At 56.9% G+C, this 21,016-nt stretch overlaps 8 protein-coding genes across 8 annotated transcripts; 5 read left to right on the top strand and 3 right to left on the bottom strand.

Moving 5' to 3' along the window:
- Positions 1–2,345: 2,345 nt before the first annotated feature.
- ISF_06820 (mannosyl phosphorylinositol ceramide synthase SUR1) lies at positions 2,346–3,539 on the top strand (the record flags this gene model as incomplete). The annotated part of the gene is made up of 2 exons (XM_018850424.1): positions 2,346–2,765; positions 2,844–3,539. 2 exons carry the CDS (start codon positions 2,346–2,348, stop codon positions 3,537–3,539), a joined length of 1,116 nt encoding a protein of 371 aa, XP_018702464.1.
- Positions 3,540–3,803: 264 nt separating this feature from the next.
- On the bottom strand, positions 3,804–5,384 carry ISF_06819 (glycoside hydrolase family 81 protein; the record flags this gene model as incomplete). The annotated part of the gene is made up of 6 exons (XM_018850423.1): positions 3,804–3,965; positions 4,046–4,345; positions 4,414–4,461; positions 4,547–4,765; positions 4,837–5,121; positions 5,205–5,384. The coding sequence occupies 6 exons, from the start codon at positions 5,382–5,384 to the stop codon at positions 3,804–3,806; spliced, it is 1,194 nt and encodes a 397-aa protein (XP_018702463.1).
- Positions 5,385–6,375: 991 nt separating this feature from the next.
- ISF_06818 (sterol desaturase) lies at positions 6,376–7,473 on the top strand (the record flags this gene model as incomplete). Its single annotated transcript, XM_018850422.1, has 1 exon — positions 6,376–7,473. The coding sequence occupies one exon, from the start codon at positions 6,376–6,378 to the stop codon at positions 7,471–7,473; it is 1,098 nt and encodes a 365-aa protein (XP_018702462.1).
- A 254-nt stretch (positions 7,474–7,727) lies between these two features.
- On the bottom strand, positions 7,728–10,004 carry ISF_06817 (STE20 kinase; the record flags this gene model as incomplete). The annotated part of the gene is made up of 3 exons (XM_018850421.1): positions 7,728–8,131; positions 8,191–8,290; positions 8,340–10,004. 3 exons carry the CDS (start codon positions 10,002–10,004, stop codon positions 7,728–7,730), a joined length of 2,169 nt encoding a protein of 722 aa, XP_018702461.1.
- Positions 10,005–10,443: 439 nt separating this feature from the next.
- On the bottom strand, positions 10,444–11,937 carry ISF_06816 (Major facilitator superfamily transporter; the record flags this gene model as incomplete). Its single annotated transcript, XM_018850420.1, has 2 exons — positions 10,444–10,586; positions 10,644–11,937. The coding sequence occupies 2 exons, from the start codon at positions 11,935–11,937 to the stop codon at positions 10,444–10,446; spliced, it is 1,437 nt and encodes a 478-aa protein (XP_018702460.1).
- Positions 11,938–13,179: 1,242 nt separating this feature from the next.
- Positions 13,180–13,368, top strand: ISF_06815 (hypothetical protein; the record flags this gene model as incomplete). The annotated part of the gene is made up of 1 exon (XM_018850419.1): positions 13,180–13,368. One exon carries the CDS (start codon positions 13,180–13,182, stop codon positions 13,366–13,368), a length of 189 nt encoding a protein of 62 aa, XP_018702459.1.
- Positions 13,369–15,335: 1,967 nt separating this feature from the next.
- Positions 15,336–16,172, top strand: ISF_06814 (hypothetical protein; the record flags this gene model as incomplete). Its single annotated transcript, XM_018850418.1, has 1 exon — positions 15,336–16,172. The coding sequence occupies one exon, from the start codon at positions 15,336–15,338 to the stop codon at positions 16,170–16,172; it is 837 nt and encodes a 278-aa protein (XP_018702458.1).
- Positions 16,173–19,183: 3,011 nt separating this feature from the next.
- Positions 19,184–20,014, top strand: ISF_06813 (enoyl-CoA hydratase/isomerase family protein; the record flags this gene model as incomplete). Its single annotated transcript, XM_018850417.1, has 1 exon — positions 19,184–20,014. One exon carries the CDS (start codon positions 19,184–19,186, stop codon positions 20,012–20,014), a length of 831 nt encoding a protein of 276 aa, XP_018702457.1.
- Positions 20,015–21,016: the final 1,002 nt, after the last annotated feature.

The following is a 21,016-nucleotide window of genomic DNA, read 5'->3' as shown; positions in this document are numbered from 1 at the left end:
GTCAAGGTAGCCCGTAGGAGAAGCTGCCGCGCGAGCCGGTTCCGCTGCAAAGTGCCTTGTCAGGCAAATTGAGCATTGAGCAGCGCCACTCGACGGGAATACTCGAAATACCGCTTTAGGTTATTGATTCGACCAATCTGATGCGATTCATAGGGCAGGAGCTGGGCTGAAGGACCCCAGAACAGCGAACAAGGGCGTGGGTGATGTGCCTGACCTGCGACGCCATGCTGGATTTGGTGGCAATGCGAATAGTGCTGCGGACTTTACCCAGTTTGCCATTCCCGGTGGGATGAAGCGGAATGGGTTCCGCAAACTGAATTACTGGCATTGACTATGGAATTGTGTAATAGTGAGAGCATTGATCAGATCTGATTGGGGTTGCGGCCACGTGGGGAGAGTTGTGCATTGTCGCTGTGTGGGTGAGCTCCATGTTTGAGAATGCTTGGAGATATGGTGCCAAGTTCGAGGCGTTCTGACAGGGCGATGAGAGCTAGCCGAGTACCGACTTGGCATGGGCGGCTCGTGAACGCATATCCTCTGATCCTCTGTCCAGATGCGGGTGCATTGATTGAGGGGCTTGCTAGATGGTGGCGATGCACTTTGCCGCAAGTATGCCTCGCCCATCAATCGTGGATATCATATGTATTGGTAGCGCAAACGAGGCAGCCACTAATACAATGCAATGCTGATGGATGATGGCGATGATAGCGATGATTGTTGTACTTGTGCTCGTCTCATTAACGCCGCTCCTCCTGCCAAATGAAAGGGCCGGGGCAAGTGACGAGTTGATGGTATAGGGTCATATGTAGGCCATGCAGATACTTTGTCTGACTCGATGCAGCGACTGAGTAGCAGCTTGTTGCTTCTTGGGCTGACTTGGCGAACTACTTGCAGCGCCATGTGGGGAGAATGAGTCGTGGATAGGCCGTCATTGGTGGTCGGGGAAGGCGAATGACGGTTGGCTGGAGGCTAAGAAGGAAGAAAGTTGCTGTTTTTGTCATTTCTTCGAGAGAAATGTGTGGCGGCAACTATCGTCACGATGATGATGGACGTGGCTGTGTTCGTTGGTCTTGCGGCGTGATGTACATACATAGGTAGTTAGGGTAATCATCCGCAGGCGAGGCGAAAAGGGCATACGTAGTCGTCACGTGGAGAGGAGGCTGCCAAGACCGCCGCTGACGGGTATCGGCACAGACGGGTGCTGCTGCGGCCAGGGAAATGTAGCTGGAAATCCACCCGGTTGAGGCTGGTGGTGCCAAAAATGCATGACAGCACAGTGTTGGAGGCTTTCCATTTCACCTCTTTCTTTTTCTCATATATTTTTTTTCATTAGCAAGGACCAGGCCAGGCCAATCAGAAGTGCGATGGGCAGTAAGATTGCTCGTTGGAGGATAGGCAATCGCGTGCGGCTAGCCCCCTTTGGGAGTGGCTCCTGTACGGTGACGAGGCCCTCTGGGCGGCATTGTACAAGCAACTTTGAACCGTTCATCAATGCATATTCGCCCTGGCAGATGCTGTAAAGTGTTGGAGGTACAAGGTTGCATCGCCAGGGGAGGCCTCGTCAGGCTCACACGACAGTGAACGGGTACGTAGCTCTTTTTTATAAATTTAGAATGCACAGCAGTCGTTCTGATGGTGGCTTGGCTTTATTTGAAGAAATCGATAAAACGCCGCATATTTCGATACCCTTTCTCAAAATCTATTTATTTTCTGTCATTTTCTCGGTCGATTTACCAAAAACCCCGGCCGCGTTTCCCTCCGCTCAGGGGCAACTCAATCCCTCATCAGTCCCGCTTTTACGACGAGATTTGCCTAGTGTGATTGGCTCAGATCGGCACACCCGAACCTCTCCCAATTGTTTTCTGCTGGGTCTCTTCCACTCTCTTGCTCTTGCTCTTCCCATTCTTCTGCTTCTTTTGTTGGCTCCTCCTCTTCTTCGTGCACTTGATCTCTTCCACGAAATTCCCTGTCTGCCACCAGTCTTCTAGAAACGACGCGCCTTTCCAGCATTTGAATCGTCTCACTTCGCGCTGTCGAATCCAAGCGCACCGAACCCGTCCTGCTAGCTCTTGCCAGGCGTCCGTCACTAATAAAACCGGCCCAGCTTAGCCCCAGGCAGTCCCTGAACTGGGCTCCTCACTGCTACGTTGGCTATATAACGTAAGGCTGCCGAAACGACGCCTTTTTCCCTCCCCCGATCTCCAGCCCCAGCAAACAAACCACCGTTCTCCCACACCACCACAGCCAACTCCTCATCCGCCTCTGCGTCGGCCTCGACTCTCTCGTGCACTGCTTCCCTCGACCGCTCAGCAGACCGAAATCTTCGACAACCCCCGCCGCGCGTCATGGCTTGGCTGTCCCGGATGTTGGGCACTGGTCCTCGGCAGCCTAGATACGAGGCTGTCCCCGATGAGGAGGCTGGTGATTCCTCGCCCTCAAGACCGTATCGTCGTCGTCGCTCCCGCACGCGACTCTTGCTCCCTCGACAACGCAAGGCGGCCGCTCTCCTCCTTTTTATCGATGTCCTCATCGTCGTTGCTCTCGTCGTCCTCCTTGAGCCCCTCATCACCCTTCTTCGCCGCAATGACGACCTCTTCACTCCGAGACTCAACCTCCATGGCGTAGCCGCTACCCCAGACACACCGGGTGTCAAACACAAGATTCCACGCATCCTTCACCAAACCACCCCCAACGATACCATTCCCGATAAATGGGTAGAGTCCCAGCGCAGCTGCAAGGAGGTGTACAAGGACTACGAATACAAGGTGAGAAATTACTCCTAGCCTTGCCACTGGCGACTTGCTTGAAATACTTTGAACCTAATCACTGATAAAATCACCCAGCTCTGGACCGACAAGGGTGCTGAGGATTTCCTTGCCAAGGAATACCCTTGGTTTGTTGAGTCGTGGAAGAACTACGCCTTTCCCATCCAACGCGCCGACGCCATCCGATATTTTGTCCTGCACCACTTTGGCGGAATCTACCTGGATATGGATACGCAGTGCAACCAGACGTTTCCCATGCAAGAGGTCGAAAATGACTCGTCCGATCACGTTGCCGTCTTTAAATCCACTGCACCCACCGGCGTTACCAATGACCTCATGATTGCCTCGGCGCGCCACCCAGCCTTTACCATGGCTGTCGCCCAGCTCCCTTACTACTACGCCTGGACGCGCTTCTGGGCTGAGTGCGGCCCTTACATTAGCATCATGCTCTCCTCAGGCCCTCTCTTCCTATCCCTCGTCGTCAAGGATTACCTCTTGCAGCAGACCGTTCTCCCCTCACCCACCGTCAAGGTCATCTCGCCCCCCGGTCTCGACGGCTACATTACCGACCTCGAGAGCAGTACCTGGCACCGCGCCGATGCCCAAGCCCTCATGTGGCTCGGAACCCGCCCTTGGACCTGGTTCACCATGGGTGCCATCGGCACCTTTTTCGGCCTTTGCATCGTCAACTACCTGCTGCTGGCGTTCTATGGCTTCTTTGCTCGCCGGGTGCTGAGCATTTCGGCCAGGCTAAAGGAGGCCAAGGTGGCATAAAAGACGATACGTCCACAAACGAGAAGAAAGAAGCGAAAAAAAATGCATCAACATCAAATGGGAATGGCGTTTACAAGCAATCAAGTGTATAACGGTCTACATATAATAATAATGTCGAGTAAATAGTTTCAGCGTAATTCAATCCATGACACGCCGCAAGGCGCATGAACAAACGTTCGACCGACCACGCACTGTCCTGAAAGCAACGCCTGTAGATCTTGCGAAGAACCGGTAACCAACATTCGCCTCGAACGCACAATCCTGTTACGCTTTGATGAAGCGGAAGCCCTCACCCGCACTCTCCTCCACCGTGCTGTTCACCAGCGAACCGTCGGCCGCCAGCACCACGTACCTGCCGTTGCTCGCCGCCTTGTTGGTGTACACGCCCGCCGCCGCGCCGGCCTTTTGTTGACGACGCCGCCCCAGCTGGTCTCGTACGCGGGCAGCGCCCCGGACGACGAGGGCTGAAACCAGTGCTCAAAGGAAGTGCGGAGGTAGCCGACTACCTTGTCGACGAGGTCGCGGCGGCCCATCTCATCGCTGTGTTCCATTGAGCTAGGGACTTGGGCGGGAGGGGAGCAGGACGTACGCGATGAGGGCGAGGCGCGCCTGAGCGGCCATGCTGCCGCCCCAGTAGTAAAAATCACGGGCGCGGCGGCGAGGTTGGGTTGGCTGATCTCGTACTCGAGGCCGGCGGGGACGGCGTCGGCGCACGAGCGGTCGAGCGGCCGCGGCGCGTTCCAGGTAATGTTGGACAGGGCATACTTCATGCGCCACTGGTTGCCCACGGCCGGGTACATCCAGCCCTGTTTTCGAGCCAAGCAAAAAGAATATCAGAATCCTATGCAATACATGGCTGATAGGATCAACGCACCTTGGTTGTCAGGTAGCCCAGCGCGCTGGTGGGCGGAAAGTCGGGATCCTGCATCGTCAGGCGATGGTGCGGCCAGGTGAGCATCAGCAGCTGCCGCGCGTCTCTGCCACTTGGTGTCCCAGTTGAAGAGTACGGCGCCGTCGGTGTCTCCGAAGGCGTAGTCGACGCCGACGGCAGTCGGATACGTCGCGTGATGCTGGTCGAGCAGCGCCTTGTGCCCCGGGTCGGCGAGCATCACCATCCGCAGCACGCCATTGAACGTGCTGCCAGCCCGGACCGTGCCCGCGTCTGCCGAGTCCGACCTTGCCGTGAGCGTGATTGGCGACAGCGCGTAGATGAGGTACACGGTACCCTTGGTGTCTGTGACGGTAAACGCCGTGCCGTTCGCGGTCGATATGTGGCCGCCGCGTACTCAAACGTCACGTACGGCGAGCCGGGCACCAGGTGCGCGTCCATGGCCGCGGCGCCCTCAAAGTAGCGCACCGTCACCGCCTGCGTATCGAACGCGGTCGCCTTGTGGTTGGCAAAGGCGCCGCCGTGCTCGGCCAGGGAGGCGTGCCAGTCAAACTGCACGGGCTGCTTGGCCGAGGTGCCGTCGAACTGGCGGCCGGTGCTGATACCTAAGCGCAGGCCCCGCGCGTCGAGCGCCGACTCGTATGGGAACGGGCCGGCGGCGGTGGCGTTTCCGGGCGGAGCGGCGTACGGCGCCTACCACGAGTTGGTCGGGAACTATTTTTTGAGATTGCGTGTTAGCCGGTCGGTAGGGTGAGATGCTGATGATGAGGACTTACAGGCAGCTTGAGACCGGCGAAGAATGAGTCGATGGGTTCAGCAGCGCATGCGACTTGTCCGCCGGCGATGGTGGCTGCTGAGCTGGTTGATATGGGACCCAGTCCGGCCCTCGGCTTCAAAATGTCACCCGCGGCGATAAAGGCCGAGGCCAACGAGAGGCAAGATAGCAGAGACAGCATGATTAGAACTACAATGCACTACTCGAATAACCTGATGTTGCCTTCCCAAGATGGAGGGACTGCATCCTCTCTATAACAACACTTCTCTACTAGCCGTCTAAGCCATAACTGACAAGCTTGTCGTGACCTGTCTCTCCGACTTGCAACCTCACTTGTCAACTGCTAAACCTGCCGGTCCATTGACACTTCCTTTCTCAGAAAGGCATTCTGTCATCTCACCTGTTGTCCCCCGCGTTCCGCTAGCCTCTTGCTCACAGGGTGCGCCGCCCACTTCGACAGAGACAGGAGCTAGCAACAGCCCGACTTCTCCAGTCCGAATGCGCCGTCACCTTGCGACAGAATAAGCCATTACGACAAAGACCCCTCTTCTAGCATGCGCCTCGCTATTACACACATCGGAAGAAGAAAACGTGAAGGCGGTTGCGGGGGAGGACGTCTTGTTCCGGAACTCGCGGAGTACCGCCCATAATATGCCCGGTGTGGGGAACGGCGGTTGCGGAGGACTCGGCCGGTTGTTGCGGAGAAGGCTTGAGCAACGACCCAGGGGCTTATCTGCAATCTAACTATAAAGTAATAGATCTAAACCTTGTGGCTCAGATCTTCTTGATCCATGAAAAGCTTAAGCCCGCGACGTACTCCAGCTCTGTCCAATTGACTTTCCACGCGCTCTGGTAAACCGGAATCAGACCTTAGGCCGCCTCCGGTCCAACTTGTACAGACCGGGGTTTTTTATCTTGTCATAGAACCCCGACCTCAAAAGCTGCGGCTTCCCTAAAATTTACACCTTGTAATTGATTGGCTATCATGGAGCCGTCTTCGGTAATCAAAACGAAACCTCGGCCCCGATGAAGACTATATCACCGCCTCCCACCCTGGACCCTCTCCTCTGTACTTAGAGAGGTACAGAAAGACGCTGGCTACGGGTTCAAACTTGTTGAATACGTCTTATACCCTAGGTTATCGCCCTAAACCAGCTCCAAGCGTCTTCAACATGTCCACCACCGCCGTGCACACCGGCACCGCCTCGCTGCGAAGCGGCAAACCCTCCCCGGAGGCCGCGCCGCCCGCGGAGATCTTCCAGACGCCGGCCTCGAAGCGCTTCATCCCGCGAGACCTCTCCGGCCACCCCATCCCGCACGCCCAGCGCTTCGCCTACTCCACCGCCGCCGTCTCCCCCGGCGACTGGGGCTCCATCCTCGGCACCGCGCTCGTCATGGCGCTCTTCTCGCTCTGGCAGCAGACCCCCGCCGCGCACCGGCTCTACGCCCACCTGGACGCGACGTACGGGGCGTTGACGGTCAACACCTGGGGCACCTTTCTGCTGACGAGCGTGTTCTTCTGGCTGGGCGGCGGCGTGTTTGCGCTGGCGGACTTGACGGGTCGGCCGCGGTGGCTGTTTCGCTTCAAGACGCAGCCGTTCGTCCGCGTTTCGGGGAGGGAGTACGCATGGATATGCGTCGTTTCGCTGCGGAACCAGCTCTTTGTCGCGCTGCCGCTCATCTTGGCCGGGTCGATCGTGACCGGCCCGCGGGACGTCCACCCGGCCTCCCTCCCCGGGGCCGTACAGACCTTCTTTACTATTGTGTTCGACATCCTCTGTATGGAGGTCGGCTTCTACTACATCCACCGCTTCTTCCACTCGAAGCTCATGTACCCGCTCTTCCACAAGCAGCACCACGAGTTCACCGCCCCCGTCGCCCTCGCCTCAACCTACTGCAGCATGCTCGAGCACGCCGTGTCCAACCTGTTCCCGCCCGCCATCGGCACCATCCTTGTGCGCCACCACTGGTCCCAGCAGTGCTTCACCTTCGCCTTCCTCGAGTTCCTGACGCTGGTCGCGCACTCGGGGTACAACATCCCTTTCCTGCCGCCGAACCTGGGCCACGACTTCCACCACTTTGCGTTCAACGAAAACTTTGGGCCGACGGGGTTGCTGGATCGCCTGCACGGGACGGACAAGAAGTACGTGGCGACGATGAGGGAGGCGCTGGCGAGGACGGATGGGGATGAGGAGAGGGCGAGGAAGATGGTGCTCAGGAGGCTTGCGGAGATCGAGGTCGCCGCGGACGAGGCGGCGAAGACGAAGTAACTTATACGTGCTGTATGATGGGATCGCATGTGGCCGTGGGACTTTCACGTATTGAGAAGTATCAGGAGTCTCCACGTACAGCACAGCCAAATGTCTACTCGGGACACCGACTTTTGACATTCACAGATAGACACAAAACGCGCCATGTTTATTAAAGAGAGGAAGAGCAACCTTTACCCAAATGCATATGCAATATATTTTCCCAATCAATTCGCCAAATATCCACAAAACCCTTACCCCACACAACTGTCTTCTCAAATGTTCTTAAACGCCAGCAGCTCCAGCAACTCGCTCGTGTCGCCGCCGGAGCGCAAGAAGTCGTGGCCCAGCAGCACCTCGATCGTCGCGCGCCGCTCAGCGTCCACCACCAGACACGTGGCCAAGAACTGCTTCAGCAGGGAGCTGTGGCGCTGGGGCTCGCGCAGCGGCGGCGCGGTGCCCGTGGCGATGAGGTACAGCGCGCGCATCGGCTCCATGTCCATGTACGGCGGCTCCGACTCGGCCATCTCGATGGCCATGATGCCCAGCGACCACACATCCACCTTGTAACCATAACGCTTTTGCCGTACCACCTCGGGCGCCATCCAGTACGTCGTGCCGACCATGGTGGCGCGCTTGGAGCGGCGCGCCGTCAACTTGGCGCAGTAGCCAAAGTCGGCTGCGATGGCCGATGGTTAGTTGGTCAGAATGGTAAACTTGGGGTGCTGCTGAACATACTGATCTTGACGTTGCCCCGAGAGTCAATGAGGACGTTGTCGCTTTTAATATCCCGGTGTACGATTTGCTTCGAGTGAAGATGTTGCAAGCCGAGACAGGTCTGTTCAACGAGTCAGAAACTGGTTATCCGTGAGGGGACATGCCCTTACCTCACGACACAGAGTGGCAATGTGTCGTTCGCTGATGCTCGGATTATTGTCAATCAGGTCGATCAAGGCACCGCCATCCATGTAATCCATCACCACCCAGAGCATCCTGTTCTCATTGACGAGAAACGCGTCTAGAAAATTGATAACATTTTTATGCTTGCCCTCCTTCATTATGGAAATCTCATCCAACAGCGCCTCCTTCCTCTGCTGCCGCGCCAGGTTCATCTCTTTGATGGCCACGCGCGTTTTGGGCCCTCTCGTGCGCACCAGCTCCTGCGCGACACCAACCGCCGTGCTGCGGATCGTCGCCACATACACGGAGCCCGACGCGCCCTGACCGACCTTCTTGTGCTTCTGGTACGACAGGCTGGGGTCGCTGCTGGAGATGAGCGGCTGCAGCTTGGCGATCAGCTCCGCCTCGGACGTCGTCACGTGCCGGATAGCCTGTCTGCGGTTTGCCGAAGGGATGTTGAGCGGCGTGACGGTGTCCGGCATGGACTTTACGGCTGCTGGCGGTGGTGGCGGCGGCGCTTTTTGCACTGCAAGTGGCGGCGGAAGCGGTGGTGGCGACTCCCGGGGAGGTGGTGAGGGCGACTGCCGCGCAACCTGGGCCTCGACGCGGCGAGGAGGCGAGGGAGACTGCTCTTGGTCGTCGTACTTCCAGACCGGGACAACGGGCAGCTTCGGCGCCAACCTCGGCGCCGCCGGTGGCGGCCGGGTGGGGACGAGGTCCGGCACCCTTGGCGTTGTCTTTGTGTATGGGGTCCTCTCGGCCGCCGGAGCGGGAGGGGGGGCTCTCTCCACTCGTTCCACCGGGGACTCAGAAGCAGCCGCCGCCAGGTTTTGGAGAGACGTGGTGGAGTCGCTCGCGGGCAGGCGGTCCTCGATGCGGGAGATCTTGGTCGGCGAGAGGGCGTAGAAGCCCTCCGGGTCGCCGGCCTGCTTCTGCAAGTCCGAGTAGAAGTCGACGGCCTCGATGACGGCCTGCGGGTTGCGCGCGTAGTCCTCCTTGGTGATGGCCGAGGCGCTCAGCAGCTGCACCCACTGCTGGGGCAGGCCGACGAACTGCTCCGTGGCGGCGTCGAAGCCGACGTGCACCTCGTGCAGGACGTTGGTCGGGTTGCCGACGCCACCGAGGCTCGGGCAGGCGGCGTGGACGTGGTCGGTCCAGGCGTAGAGCTCGCGCTCCGACCGGGTGCGGATGTGCAGCACCTTGAACGGCCCGTCGCGCTCGCCGGGGCTGGTCGAGGAGGACCCGGCGGCGTCGAGGCGGCGGCGAATCTCCATGGTGGGCATGCCGGTGGTCTCGGCGCGCCCGATGCCGACAATCTCCTTGAGGAACAGCGTGTAGAGGGGCTTGCCGCCCTCGGCCTTGGCGAAGTCGAGCCAATCGTGGCGCAGGATCATGAAGCGCTGCTTCCATGCCTGCATGAAGCCCCCCTCGCGGACCGTGACCCAGCCCTCGTGCCGCGTCCGCGCGTCGCGGGTTGAGGCGACGACATTGTTCTGCTGGCGACGGGCAACGGACAGAGGAACCGTGGTGCCGCTGTAGGTGGTGATGGTCGTGCTCTGGATGGGCGCGCTGACTGCGTTGGCCGCAGCCGTTGGGTATCCAATGACGGGGTAGTTCTGCTTGGAGGAGTGGCTGGTGGTAGCTTGCGGCATGGCGAAGCAGGGCGTGCCTGATATTTTCGCAAAAGAAAAAAATCAAGCGATGGTATCCTCGCTGGACACGCTAACTACCGTATGCGCATTTCTTGTCTGCAACTACTGATGATTTGATGAAGATGTGATGAAGATGAAGTGATGTGAGGCCACCTTCGAGCCGCCCTGTGTTGCCCGCCACGCTCAGCGCACGTGATGCTTCATCTATGCAACACCCTTGGTGATACTTTTCCCAAACGCCTGATTTACACAAAGAAGTCAGGGATGGGATGAAAAAGCCTCATTTCGTCTTTTTTTTTTCCGCGTGACATTTTTCTTGTATTATCTTTGGTGGTTTCTGAGCCTTGATAGGCATGATTAATGTCCACCAACCAGCATTATCAATACATCCGCCCAGTCATGGATTTTATTCCATTGTTTCACTGACCCTCACCATCGCCTAGACAGGGTTCTGCGCCTTGTCGCGACCGATCGCGACATTTTCCAGAGTCACCGTCTCATCGCTTGAGTCTCCAGACTCTTCCCCCTTCACCAGAGGAACATTTTCTCTCAGTGCAATGTACGTTGGCACTGATGCGATACCTAAGAAACGCATTAGCATGTTCCTACAGAACGGGAGGAAACGTGGCAATTAACTACCTAGCAGAATGGTGTTGACAGCCAGGGGTACCCTGCCACCGTGCCATTTTCGCGTGTTGAGGCCGAAACTGACAGCCTGCGCAAACGACTCCTGCCCTCGCAAGATGCCAGACAGACGGCTGAGCTCCGAGACGCTGTCGCTCTTTGTGGCGATGAAGTAGTACATCCAGGTCTGCAGCGACTGGCGCGACCACTCCCATAACACGAGAACGAAGAAGCCCTCTGCAAAGCCAGCGTCCGCCCAGTCCAGCGCAGGCGGGTTCGCGGTGTACTTTTCCTGAACCACCCAGGCGTACACCCAAGCGACCACGTGGCAGACGACGATGTACCAGAATGAGATTTCCAGGCGGCGCTTGACCGGGAACCGCGTCCAGTCGAGAAACATGCTCATCACCTGCGACGAGAAGAGCGTGCTGAAGTTGCTGACGAAGCCGATCAGGGCCCGCGCCCGCACGCCAAAGTAGTAGGTCTGGAAGTTGCCCGAGTACTGGTTGAAGTACGCGGCCCAGAACACGGGGAGCAGGAGCAGGATGTCCCTGCGCTTGGAGAGCCTCCACAAGCACCCGAACTCGTACTTGAAGCTCCTCTCCGCATCGACGATCACCTTGCTGCCGTCTCCGCGCTGCACCTTTTCCGGCCTGGTCAGCAGCAGCGCGATCGGCGCCGCGACGCACTGCAGCGCGATGAAGATGAGGTACGTGCTCGGGTTCACGCTCCCCTTGCGCTTCGCCCCCGCGCTGTGGTTCAGTATCAGCACGATCAGCCCGCCCACCAGCGGCCCGCCCGTGCGGAACCACAGCCAGATGTTGAGGTAGCGCCCGCGCCGCGCCGGCTCCGGGTACCCGAGCGCCACCGCGCCCTCCGCCGCCCAGAAGAGCCCGGCCGAGACGCCGCAGAGCGCGGCGCCGACGAGCACCAGCCAGACGTTGCCGAAGCGGTTGTTGGCGTACAGGCCGGCCGAGTAGACGGGGTAGCCGACGGCGCCGAGGAAGAGCGTGCGCGCGAAGCCGATGCGGTTCGCGACGGGGCCGCCAAAGACGGCGAGGAAGCCCATGAGGGCGAAGACGAGCGCGTTGGCGGCGTTGACGAGGAACGGCTCCTGCCCGCCGCCGGCGCCGAGCGCGTTCATGGCGTTCCATAGGCCCGGCGCCAGGAAGCCGACGGCGCCGATGACGAAGGCGTTGAAGAGTGTGGTGCGGTACCAGATCCTCTTGGCGGCGTGTGGCGGCGCCGCATCGCTAGTCTCGGATAACGGCAGCGCCGCTGCCGTCTTGTTGTCAGTTGGTGTTGCCATGTCTGTAAACTACCGGAATGCCGAGCGGCCATGGAACTGACCTTCATCTTGGTTGGAACCAGGGCTTTTTAAGGTTATTCTTTATCGGCGAATTCTTTTGACCCCCACCGAGCACCGGGACTATTAATTTACATGGCGACTTCATCATTGTCTAGAGAATGGCGACATTGCGGGCTGATCCGCCTTTAACACCAGCCAACCCACTCTGTCAGGCAAGTTGACAACTCTCTTGACAACTTAGCCGCTGCGAGCCGCCCGAACTGCTGAGAAAATTTCCATTTCAAGTACAAATTTGAGAATATTATAAAGTTTCCATCTATATCTCAGCTATTGCGACATGTCAGCTTAAGCCTCAGCTATCCAACGGTGGTTCCACGGACGGGTCGAAACAACCACTCTAAATGCAAGAGGGGCGATGTAACCTAGCAGCCATCATAAGGTATCTGGTCCAACATTGATCTGTAGCTGCTGAGAAGATCCCGACAGCTAAAATCACCATGATATCCATCACTGAGCCGCATTCCGTACCTGCACGACTTGTGCTCGCCGGCCCGTCCTGACGGGAAGCCCCTCTTCTTCACTGTCACCGCCGATAGCTGGTAGTTGTTGTTCCACATGAAGGCGGCGTAGTAGCCGTTGGTGTAGCTGCACTGCTTGGACCATGCCTTGCCGCACACACGTTTGTGTTCTGGCCAAGATCGTACGGCATGGCGAGGCTGCAGATGCCGACGACCTCGACGGTGCCTTGACAGCTGGTCTCGTCGTCCCAGACGTAGATGCAGTTGGCCACATCGCAGGCCTGGAGGCCGCAGCCGGCGCTGACGGACTTATTCCACCATGATGCTCGGATGTTCCGGGTGGGCACCCCGAGGGGTGTGCGCTTCGCGAGAGACGTCGAGTCGATGCCCGATGCTCTAAGAGCCCGCAAGGCGGCGACGACAGGCAAAAGGTGTTGGAGCTTCATCCTCGAAGGAGACTTGCAGACTTTGTTGATGAGCTCCCTGAACTTTCGTATGGCTATGTTATTAGTTATCTTGGACCGTTGGACGAGGTCAGCAGGGCTTCATACCCGACCTCGGATCACGCGACCTGACATGCTTACGTAGACCTTGGAACAAGATAAAAGACGTGTTGGCCCATGAAACAAACGCCCAAGAACCATCATCTTGCTTTCCAACCCAATTCTATATCTCTCTCTCGCATACATCACCTTCACATACACAACCCACGAACCAACAAACCATGAGCGCAGAGGCTAAGCAAGAAGTCACCAAAAAGGGCCTCTGGGAGCGTTGCCAAGACAAGCTTCGCAGCAAGCCCAGCAAGCACAGCAAGCCCATCAGCGACGAGGACCTCCTCAAGTACACCGGCAAGCCCCGCGCCGAGTTTGACGACTTCAAAGAGAACACACCCGGCGTCGGCCGCAACTAGCTGGCCGGCACCCTCGCCATGGGCAGCGCGCCGGGAGGCGAGGATCGCGGCATGAAGTTTCCGCCGGGACACGAGGTTAAGGCAGCAGCCGCCGCCGCCGAGGCGAAGAAGAAGCCGATCGAGGAGCAAAGCTACTGAAACTGCGGTGGACTGTGGAGGGGAGGTGCTCCCCCTTGCCAAAAGCTATCGGGAAACCCGCGCTGGACCTGAAAGTTAGGGTATAGAGGGATTTGGCCGTTGTATTCACTCCGCAACCAATGTATGGCATGGGAGGTGCGGCCGTGGGTATTTTATCTATTGTATAGAACAGACACCAACAGACAACTACGCGTGCCTAGGTGCGACTTTCCACTGCAATGCTGGGGCTTGCCCTCTCCTAAATTACGCCAGAATCCGAAGCCAAATATTTTTTTATGCTGAAGAGAGTTTTATTGGAGGCCTTATTCTATAACCCTCGGTAGCGCTCAAACTTTCCAACAACACCAACGTCAACAAGAACACCCAAAATGCCGCGAGGTAGAGCCGGCGCCGGGCGCCGCAGCCGTATACCGCCCGAAGTTAAGGAACATTCATATATCAAGCCTATCAAGAAGCCCGGGTTGCATGTTGAAGAGGTGGTACACATGTTGCAGGAAAAAGGTCTCTTCACTATTTAGACCGGTTGCACAATTCGCCCTCGTATAGTTACTGGATTTGGTCTAACCAAAACATGGTGGAGCGAGTATTTGACACAATGACTGACAACAGCTTTCAGCGCGCCGCGATGTTTCATTCATAGTGTATCTGTCTGTCACTGAGAACTGGTTATCAGAAATGACAGCAGGGGCAGGGGTCCGTGGATAGCGCAAACCAAGGTCAGCCCAACACGCTTGACAGGTTGTCAAAATACAGGCGACAGATCGGGTTACCGTACGAGTGTAACGGTTCCTTTTGTTCCTCTATGAGAAAATTTCCGCCCAGAAACAGCTCAAGGGCTGACAATAATGTAGCTGCCGTTGCCAACCAACACGGCACTAAGATCCACGACAGGCTCTGATACTTCACACATCGCGCGGCCAAAGAAAGAAAGAAAGGAGATTCTTCATCTTGCAAGCCCAGAGGGAACTTTCCACGTTTCTTCAGAGCCCAGTTCAAAACAGCGATTGTCACCTGTTTCAACTCGGCATATCTCTGATTGGCGACCTGTGCTGGGCAACTTGCTTTGTCTCTGCAATGAAAGGACTGAAACCAACCCAACAACAGACATCCCACCCAATAAAAGGTCATGTGGTTGTATATGCTCACAAGTATCGCAAAAATCCAAGGTCTGCTTTACAGTACACCGCACCTTGAAGCCCATGGCAGACTCCACAAGCCTTAGTTCCGAACCACTCCGACCAAGACACAGCCGTTGTCACTGGGGCAGTTTGCGACAAAAGCAGATCTCTCGGCATATTCTTTTAGTCATAACTATCTTGGTAAGGCTGCGCAGCCTCCCAATGTGCCAAGTTGATAAGCGACGGCTCCGAGCCCGGGCCGGCCCGGTTGTGGAGCGGTGGCCACATGGTCAGACATCTTGCACTCGTTAATGGTCCAAAGTCAAGCTGAGCTTTCTGACTACAACCTTTATATCCCTGGTTGTCTTACTGTATATACTTCATAGTCCAGCGAGCCAAGATGCCTGCACACGACACCGCTCCGGCTTCATTGCAGACAAGCCTTGTACATCAGAGCAGAAACATCTTGACAGCATTTGGGTTTCTGTACTGAGACAGTACAGCTCCAATAACTCAGACTCATCAATCCACGTGCTTGTTCTGGTCACATCTTGCGAAAATGAGGATGATCGCTCGGCAGTTGGAGTCGAATCAATGCTGTAGGCAGGGCAGTGCTGCGAAGCATATATAGACCATCAAAGGAGACCAAATGACGGCTTTCGACAATCACATCCAACTTACTCTTTTACACTCCTCAAAGTCACACCTGCAATGCTTTCCTACGCAGTACTTTTCCTCGCAGCAGTGCCTGCGTATGCCTTCGATGCCGCGGACTTGCGCGCGAAGGCCAACGTCGCCGCGGTCCTTAACAAGATCGAAAACGGCTTCACGCTCTCCACCACGCAGCCGCCGTACTCCCTCTCCGAGAAGAAGGAGGGTGCGTGCGACGACGACAAGCTCCGCTTCAACTGCATCAGCGTCGACCTCAAGATCAAGGACTTTGCGAACGCGGGCGGCAAGTTCACCTCGGACTTCAAGTACAACACCGACGTGGACATCACCAACGACAGCGAGGAGCCGTCCAAGATCATCTCCAAGCAGAGCAAGGCGATCAAGGTGGGCACGACCAAGGGCTGGAAGATTGGCGCCAAGTTCCACGCCAAGGGCGGCAAGAAGGACGTCTTCGAGGGCGGCGGCGAGGTGACCGGCGAGTACTCCAAGACGGAGACGACAGAGACGACGACGACGACGGAGATCACGCGCGAGGGCATCTGCCGCCCGCAGGCCGAGTGCGCCATCGTCACCATGTCCTTCTTCGTCGAGTACGCGGGCAAGTGCACGCGCAAGCCGTACCGGTACTGCGACGCGGCGAGCGGCGACCGCGACTGGTGCAAGACGTACTCATGGTCGCCGTGCCCGTTCGAGCGCAACTTCCACAGCGACAACTGCAACGGCAAAGAGTACAAGACGATCGACCCGTGCGGCTTCACGGCGCCGGTGCTCAACGACGCCGGTGGGCAGTTCACCAAGACGCTGCTCGTGTCCAGGCCGCTGCTGGCGAAGAAGAGGGGCGACTTTGACGATTTGATTGTCGAGTTCCTCGACTAAGGGGACCGTGGGGGTCTGTCATGGTCATGAAAATGGCTCCATGGGGATAGGACGGACGGGCTGGGATCAAGGCTTGCGTCGTTCGAGTTTGGCGCAGGCGTGTCTTGACAGCCTCACGATTGGTATTCTGGCGAGGAGGAGATGGTTGGTCAATGGGGTATCTATAACTAGCCAAACGAGTCTATAAGTTAACCAAGTTGTTTCTACGGATCTCGCGTGCCATACCTTTAGGTCCACACATTGCTGTAATGTGTGGGAGATGATGGTGTATTGTGTAGGTTGTGGGGACTTCTTCAGGGCCTTAACTGGGCCTGGAGCTTATGTGAGCCCGCTTATTTATTAGCAGGTCTACCGGCCCCTTAAAAACGACATCTACAGCAACAAGTATGATGATGTTTGTCATCGTTATCACCATCAGTGGTAGCCTCTTCTCGCACTTGTCCTGCTGCCATAGGATTGGCAGAACCCTGGTTGCCGTGGCAGAGGGATGATTAGTCAGACGCGTAGGCGAGGCGCTGAGGCTTCCCCTGACAGGAGAACGCGTTTGATACACATCTTCAGCGCCCTGTACAGTAAAGACATCCAACGATGACTAAATCTTGCGACTGCCAAGATGCACGAAGGTGCTACCATGATGGGCTCGACTACCCATATCCCAAAGACATGACCGACAGACTGGTAAGTGCCAACCAGCCTCTCTCCGCAGGACGCCCGGCCACCCGCCTGACCAGCCTCGATAGGACCGTTGTCTGTCGTTCGGAAACACTGGGATTATTGAGCTTCTTCCGCCCGGGAACTTAGTTAAAAAGTCGCCACATCCATTTATGTGTTCCTCCGAGAAGCATCGCCAAGTTGACCAACTTATGCGCGAAGTCCTCATCTACCGACGACTACAGGCTCACAGACGATTACTTAAGATGCTAAGCTATTCATGCTCCACTGACGAGCTGGATGGCTACGTAATAGTTACTTGAGTATATGCGACTCGGCAGCCTCGAAGCCTACCTGGCCTCCGACGCCGTGATAACTCAGACCCAGCAGCTAGATTGGTGTATCCAAGCCGCCGAGGGTATTGCATTCCTTCACAGCTCTGGCGTGATTCACAGCGATATCAAACCACAAAACATGGTGCTCGACGACAACTTGTGCGTACGCATTATCGATTTTTCTGGATCTTCCATAGACGGGCTTCCGCCGCTTGGCATGGAGAGCACGAGGTATTTCTTGCCGCGCCCCGAGCCGACCTGCAACGTGCAAACCGAACTTTTTGCTTTAGGGTCCTCCATCTACCATGTTATGCAGCGCGAGCCCCCATACAAGGATCTCGACATCGATGAGGTAGAGGCTTGCTACGAGCGGCAAGAATTCCCAGAACTCACAGAGGTGTTCTGTGGAAGCATCATCGCAGCGTGTTGGAGGCAACAGATTGAATCTGCCAGCGCCACTCTCACCCTTCTCCAAGCACAGCAGCAGAGCTCAATGTCAGCCTAGTTTTCGGGCCACTTACAGGGCGTCCTGCGATTTCTTTACCAAGGATAGAGTAGACTTTTGCGACGATTTCGCCCTGGACTTCTATGGAGCCTACCTAGGACGACTGGTTCGACTTTTGTGCCCAGAACCATACCTCCACTACATGTCGAGCAGGAAGCATCGAATGATATTGCGTCCCTAGCCCCCATCATATTCTGGAATAGCCCTCGTCTCTATGGATAGGACATCCCAATTCTGCCTCGACGAACCCACATGGTTGAGCGTGGGATCCATACAATCTGAACACTTCGTGATGGCCTCTGGGCAGCGGGCCACGCCGAATGTCTACTTCGTCCTGCATTCACATGTCAATATCTTGATAAAAACGTTCTGCTTGCACATGGCCTCTACTAATCCTCGCTCAGCGAAGTACATCATGCCAGTGCTGGTAAAGTGTTGCCCCTACGGTTGACACGCGGAGACTTACGTCAGGCAAGTCCGCCAAGAGGTTCCATGCTCAATTTCTTGATATCTATTTGAAAATCCCTTCCTTCCAAAATAGCATAGTCCAAACTAAATCTCATTCACGTACATTGGCCTTCGCGTCACGGGCCGGAGAAAAGCCATTCCCGAGAGGCGCCCGACAAAAGAGGCCCCTCCTGCCACTCTTCCCCCAGCACGCTACTCAATTGTCAGACTTCTCGTCATCCGCCGCCGAGTCGCTCGCGCCTACGGCGCCTGCCGTCGCTCCAGGCCCGCGAGCTTCTTCTTTCCTTCTTGCCATGGTGCGCCTCCACACTCACTGCACTGTTCTCGGACTCGTCAACGTTTCAGCGGGGGGGCATTGCGCTTCTTCTTCTTCTTTTTTCCATCGCGCTTCTTGGATGGCAGCTTCGCTCCTCCATCGACATTGGACTCATTAATTTTTGAGGCATCCACGATTCTCTGCTGCTGCTTTCGGCCGCTATACCCCTTCGCGGGTCCTTCCTGTCCAACCCCTGGATGATCAGGCTGGTTCGAGGGTGCCGCTGATTCGGTGGCTGTAAGTTTTGTTAGTCGAGACTCGGCAACAAGAGCATCTGCGGGTAGGCCAAGTCGGCCCGGACTTGGACTGTGCTGCTGACTTACGGCGGCTCGAGGTATTGCACTACATTAGCGGCAGTGCGCAGCTATTTGGTCGCGGCGCCTACGCTCTGCGTTGGGACATCCTTAACTTCACTACATTTTAACTATTCACTGGCAGGTTAGAAATTAGGTCTGGGGACGGCCAGCGAACACCAGCTGCTGTATGTTTTTTCTCCGGTATAAAACCTGCTTTCTAATTTCATTAGCTCTTCTTGCTGTTTTCTTCACCTTTATTGCGTTCGTCCTATATCGTCGTGCTGTTAAAGATCTACGTGGATCAAGTGTGGGGTAGAACGCCTGCCGAGGTTCATTGAACGAGCTTTCGATGCGCCGGCTCCCAACACTCTTCCTTCATATACATATTCAAATTATATTTTCTTCATCGGCTATAGCAGTTACCGATTCGAGGTTGCAGCATGGCCGAAAACACGGTTCTGTACGAGCCAACTGACGAGGGCATCACGACCATCACCATTGACCGGCCCTCCGTCCGTAACGCCGTTAACCACGCCACATCCCTCCAGCTCGCCGAAGCCTTTCAGAGCTTCGAAAACGACAGCACCCAGAAAGTGTGCATCCTCACCGGCGCGGGCACCAACTTTTGCGCCGGCTATGACCTCCACGAGGTCGCCGGCAGCAGCAGCGCCGGCAGCAGCAGCGCCGGCAGCAGCGCCCTCGCCGTCGGCCCCGTCGACAAGCTGAACGGCGCTCTCGGCCCAATGGGCCCGTCCCGGATGCGCCTCAGCAAGCCCGTCATCGCCGCCGTCTCCGGGCACGCCGTCGCCGGCGGCCTCGAGCTCGCACTCCTCGCGGACCTGCGCGTCGTCGACGCCACCGCCGTCTTCGGCGTCTTCTGCCGCCGCTTCGGCGTGCCGCTCATCGACGGCGGGACCGTGCGGCTGCCGCGTGTCGTCGGGCTCGGCCGCGCGCTCGACATGATCCTGACCGGCCGGCCGGTAGACGCGCAGGAGGCCCTGGCCATCGGCCTGGCCAACCGCTTGGTGGAGGACGCGGTGGATGGCGCGCGGGAGCTGGCGAGGGGGTTGTTGAGGTTTCCGCAGCGGTGCATGCGGGCGGACCTGGCGGCAGCGCAGTATGGTGCGTATGATGCGGCGAGCTTGGAGGAGGCGCTGCGGTTCGAGTTTGAGAACGGTGCGAAGGTGGTGGCGGAGGAGAGCGTCGCGGGGGCAAGGAGGTTCGACAAGGGCGCGGGACGGGGAGGAGCGTTTGAGAAGGGAAAGCTGTGAATGGTGAAATTGGCTTTACTCGGAGATTCTTATTACATGAAGAACTATGGACTTGACAGCCACCACTTCTCTGCCCTATAATACTTGGCAAGCCACGACATACACGGCTCCTAGCAATCGACCAACAAGTTTCAGCTTAAGTCAGAAACGACACAGAAACCACAGGAACCACCTGTAAAACTACAATAATAATCTGCCTCAAATACCCACGCTAGCTCATTCTTCACACGATAAAAAGAGAGCCACCACTGAGTGCAGCAGGGTTGGACCTCGGCTGCCGGCGGGTATCACATCGCGGAACAAAGGTTTCCATTCCGCGCTCTCTATCGCATCTCTTGGTCCAGATTTCGGACCGTCCTGGGCCGCCCGCCCTGGCAGGCATCGCCCTATGACTAAACGCCACAGATTCCATCTCAGAGATGCCTGATTAGGCAAGTCGCAGGAAGCGCTAGACGCAGACGGCAGGTCAGAGCAAGTCACGGCAGTGTCAGCCTCATGGCGTCCCCCGCAATGGAGACCGGCCAGTAGCTCTGACAAGCGCAGATGTAGTCTATGAATAGCACATGTAAGCGGTTGACACATTTTGTGCTGTAACAGTGACTTGCGCCGAGGGCTCGCGCTAGAAGTAAGTGGTTAGTGATCAAGCGGCCAAGAGGTTGCAGTGGTTGCTCACCTGCAGAGTGACACTCCGTGATCCTGGGGCCTACATCAGAGATAGCAGGCCTGCTGGAGCTGAAATCCAAAGTCCTAGATATCACCAACATTAAATCACTATCTTGTGTCCTCGGAGCGAAATCGGACTGAGCTGACCGCGAATGCCTTGGCGTGACCCTAGGCTTCACGCTGTACACCCACCAAGGAAACCGCAGGGTAGCTCGTTCCTCAACACAGAACTAGCCCTAGCACATGTATTCATTACGTTGATATACATCCGTTGTGGCCAATTAACGTGTCTGTATGAGCCGTCGTCTTTCTGGGGTACAAGATCCATCCGGCACTGCT

Source organism: Cordyceps fumosorosea (genome assembly GCF_001636725.1).
Source record: "Cordyceps fumosorosea ARSEF 2679 chromosome Unknown scaffold_18, whole genome shotgun sequence".
In the NCBI taxonomy this organism is placed as follows: Eukaryota; Fungi; Ascomycota; class Sordariomycetes; order Hypocreales; family Cordycipitaceae; genus Cordyceps; species Cordyceps fumosorosea.
The sequence above is the reverse complement of the archived record's forward strand: the minus strand, read 5'-3'. Positions and strand labels throughout refer to the sequence as shown.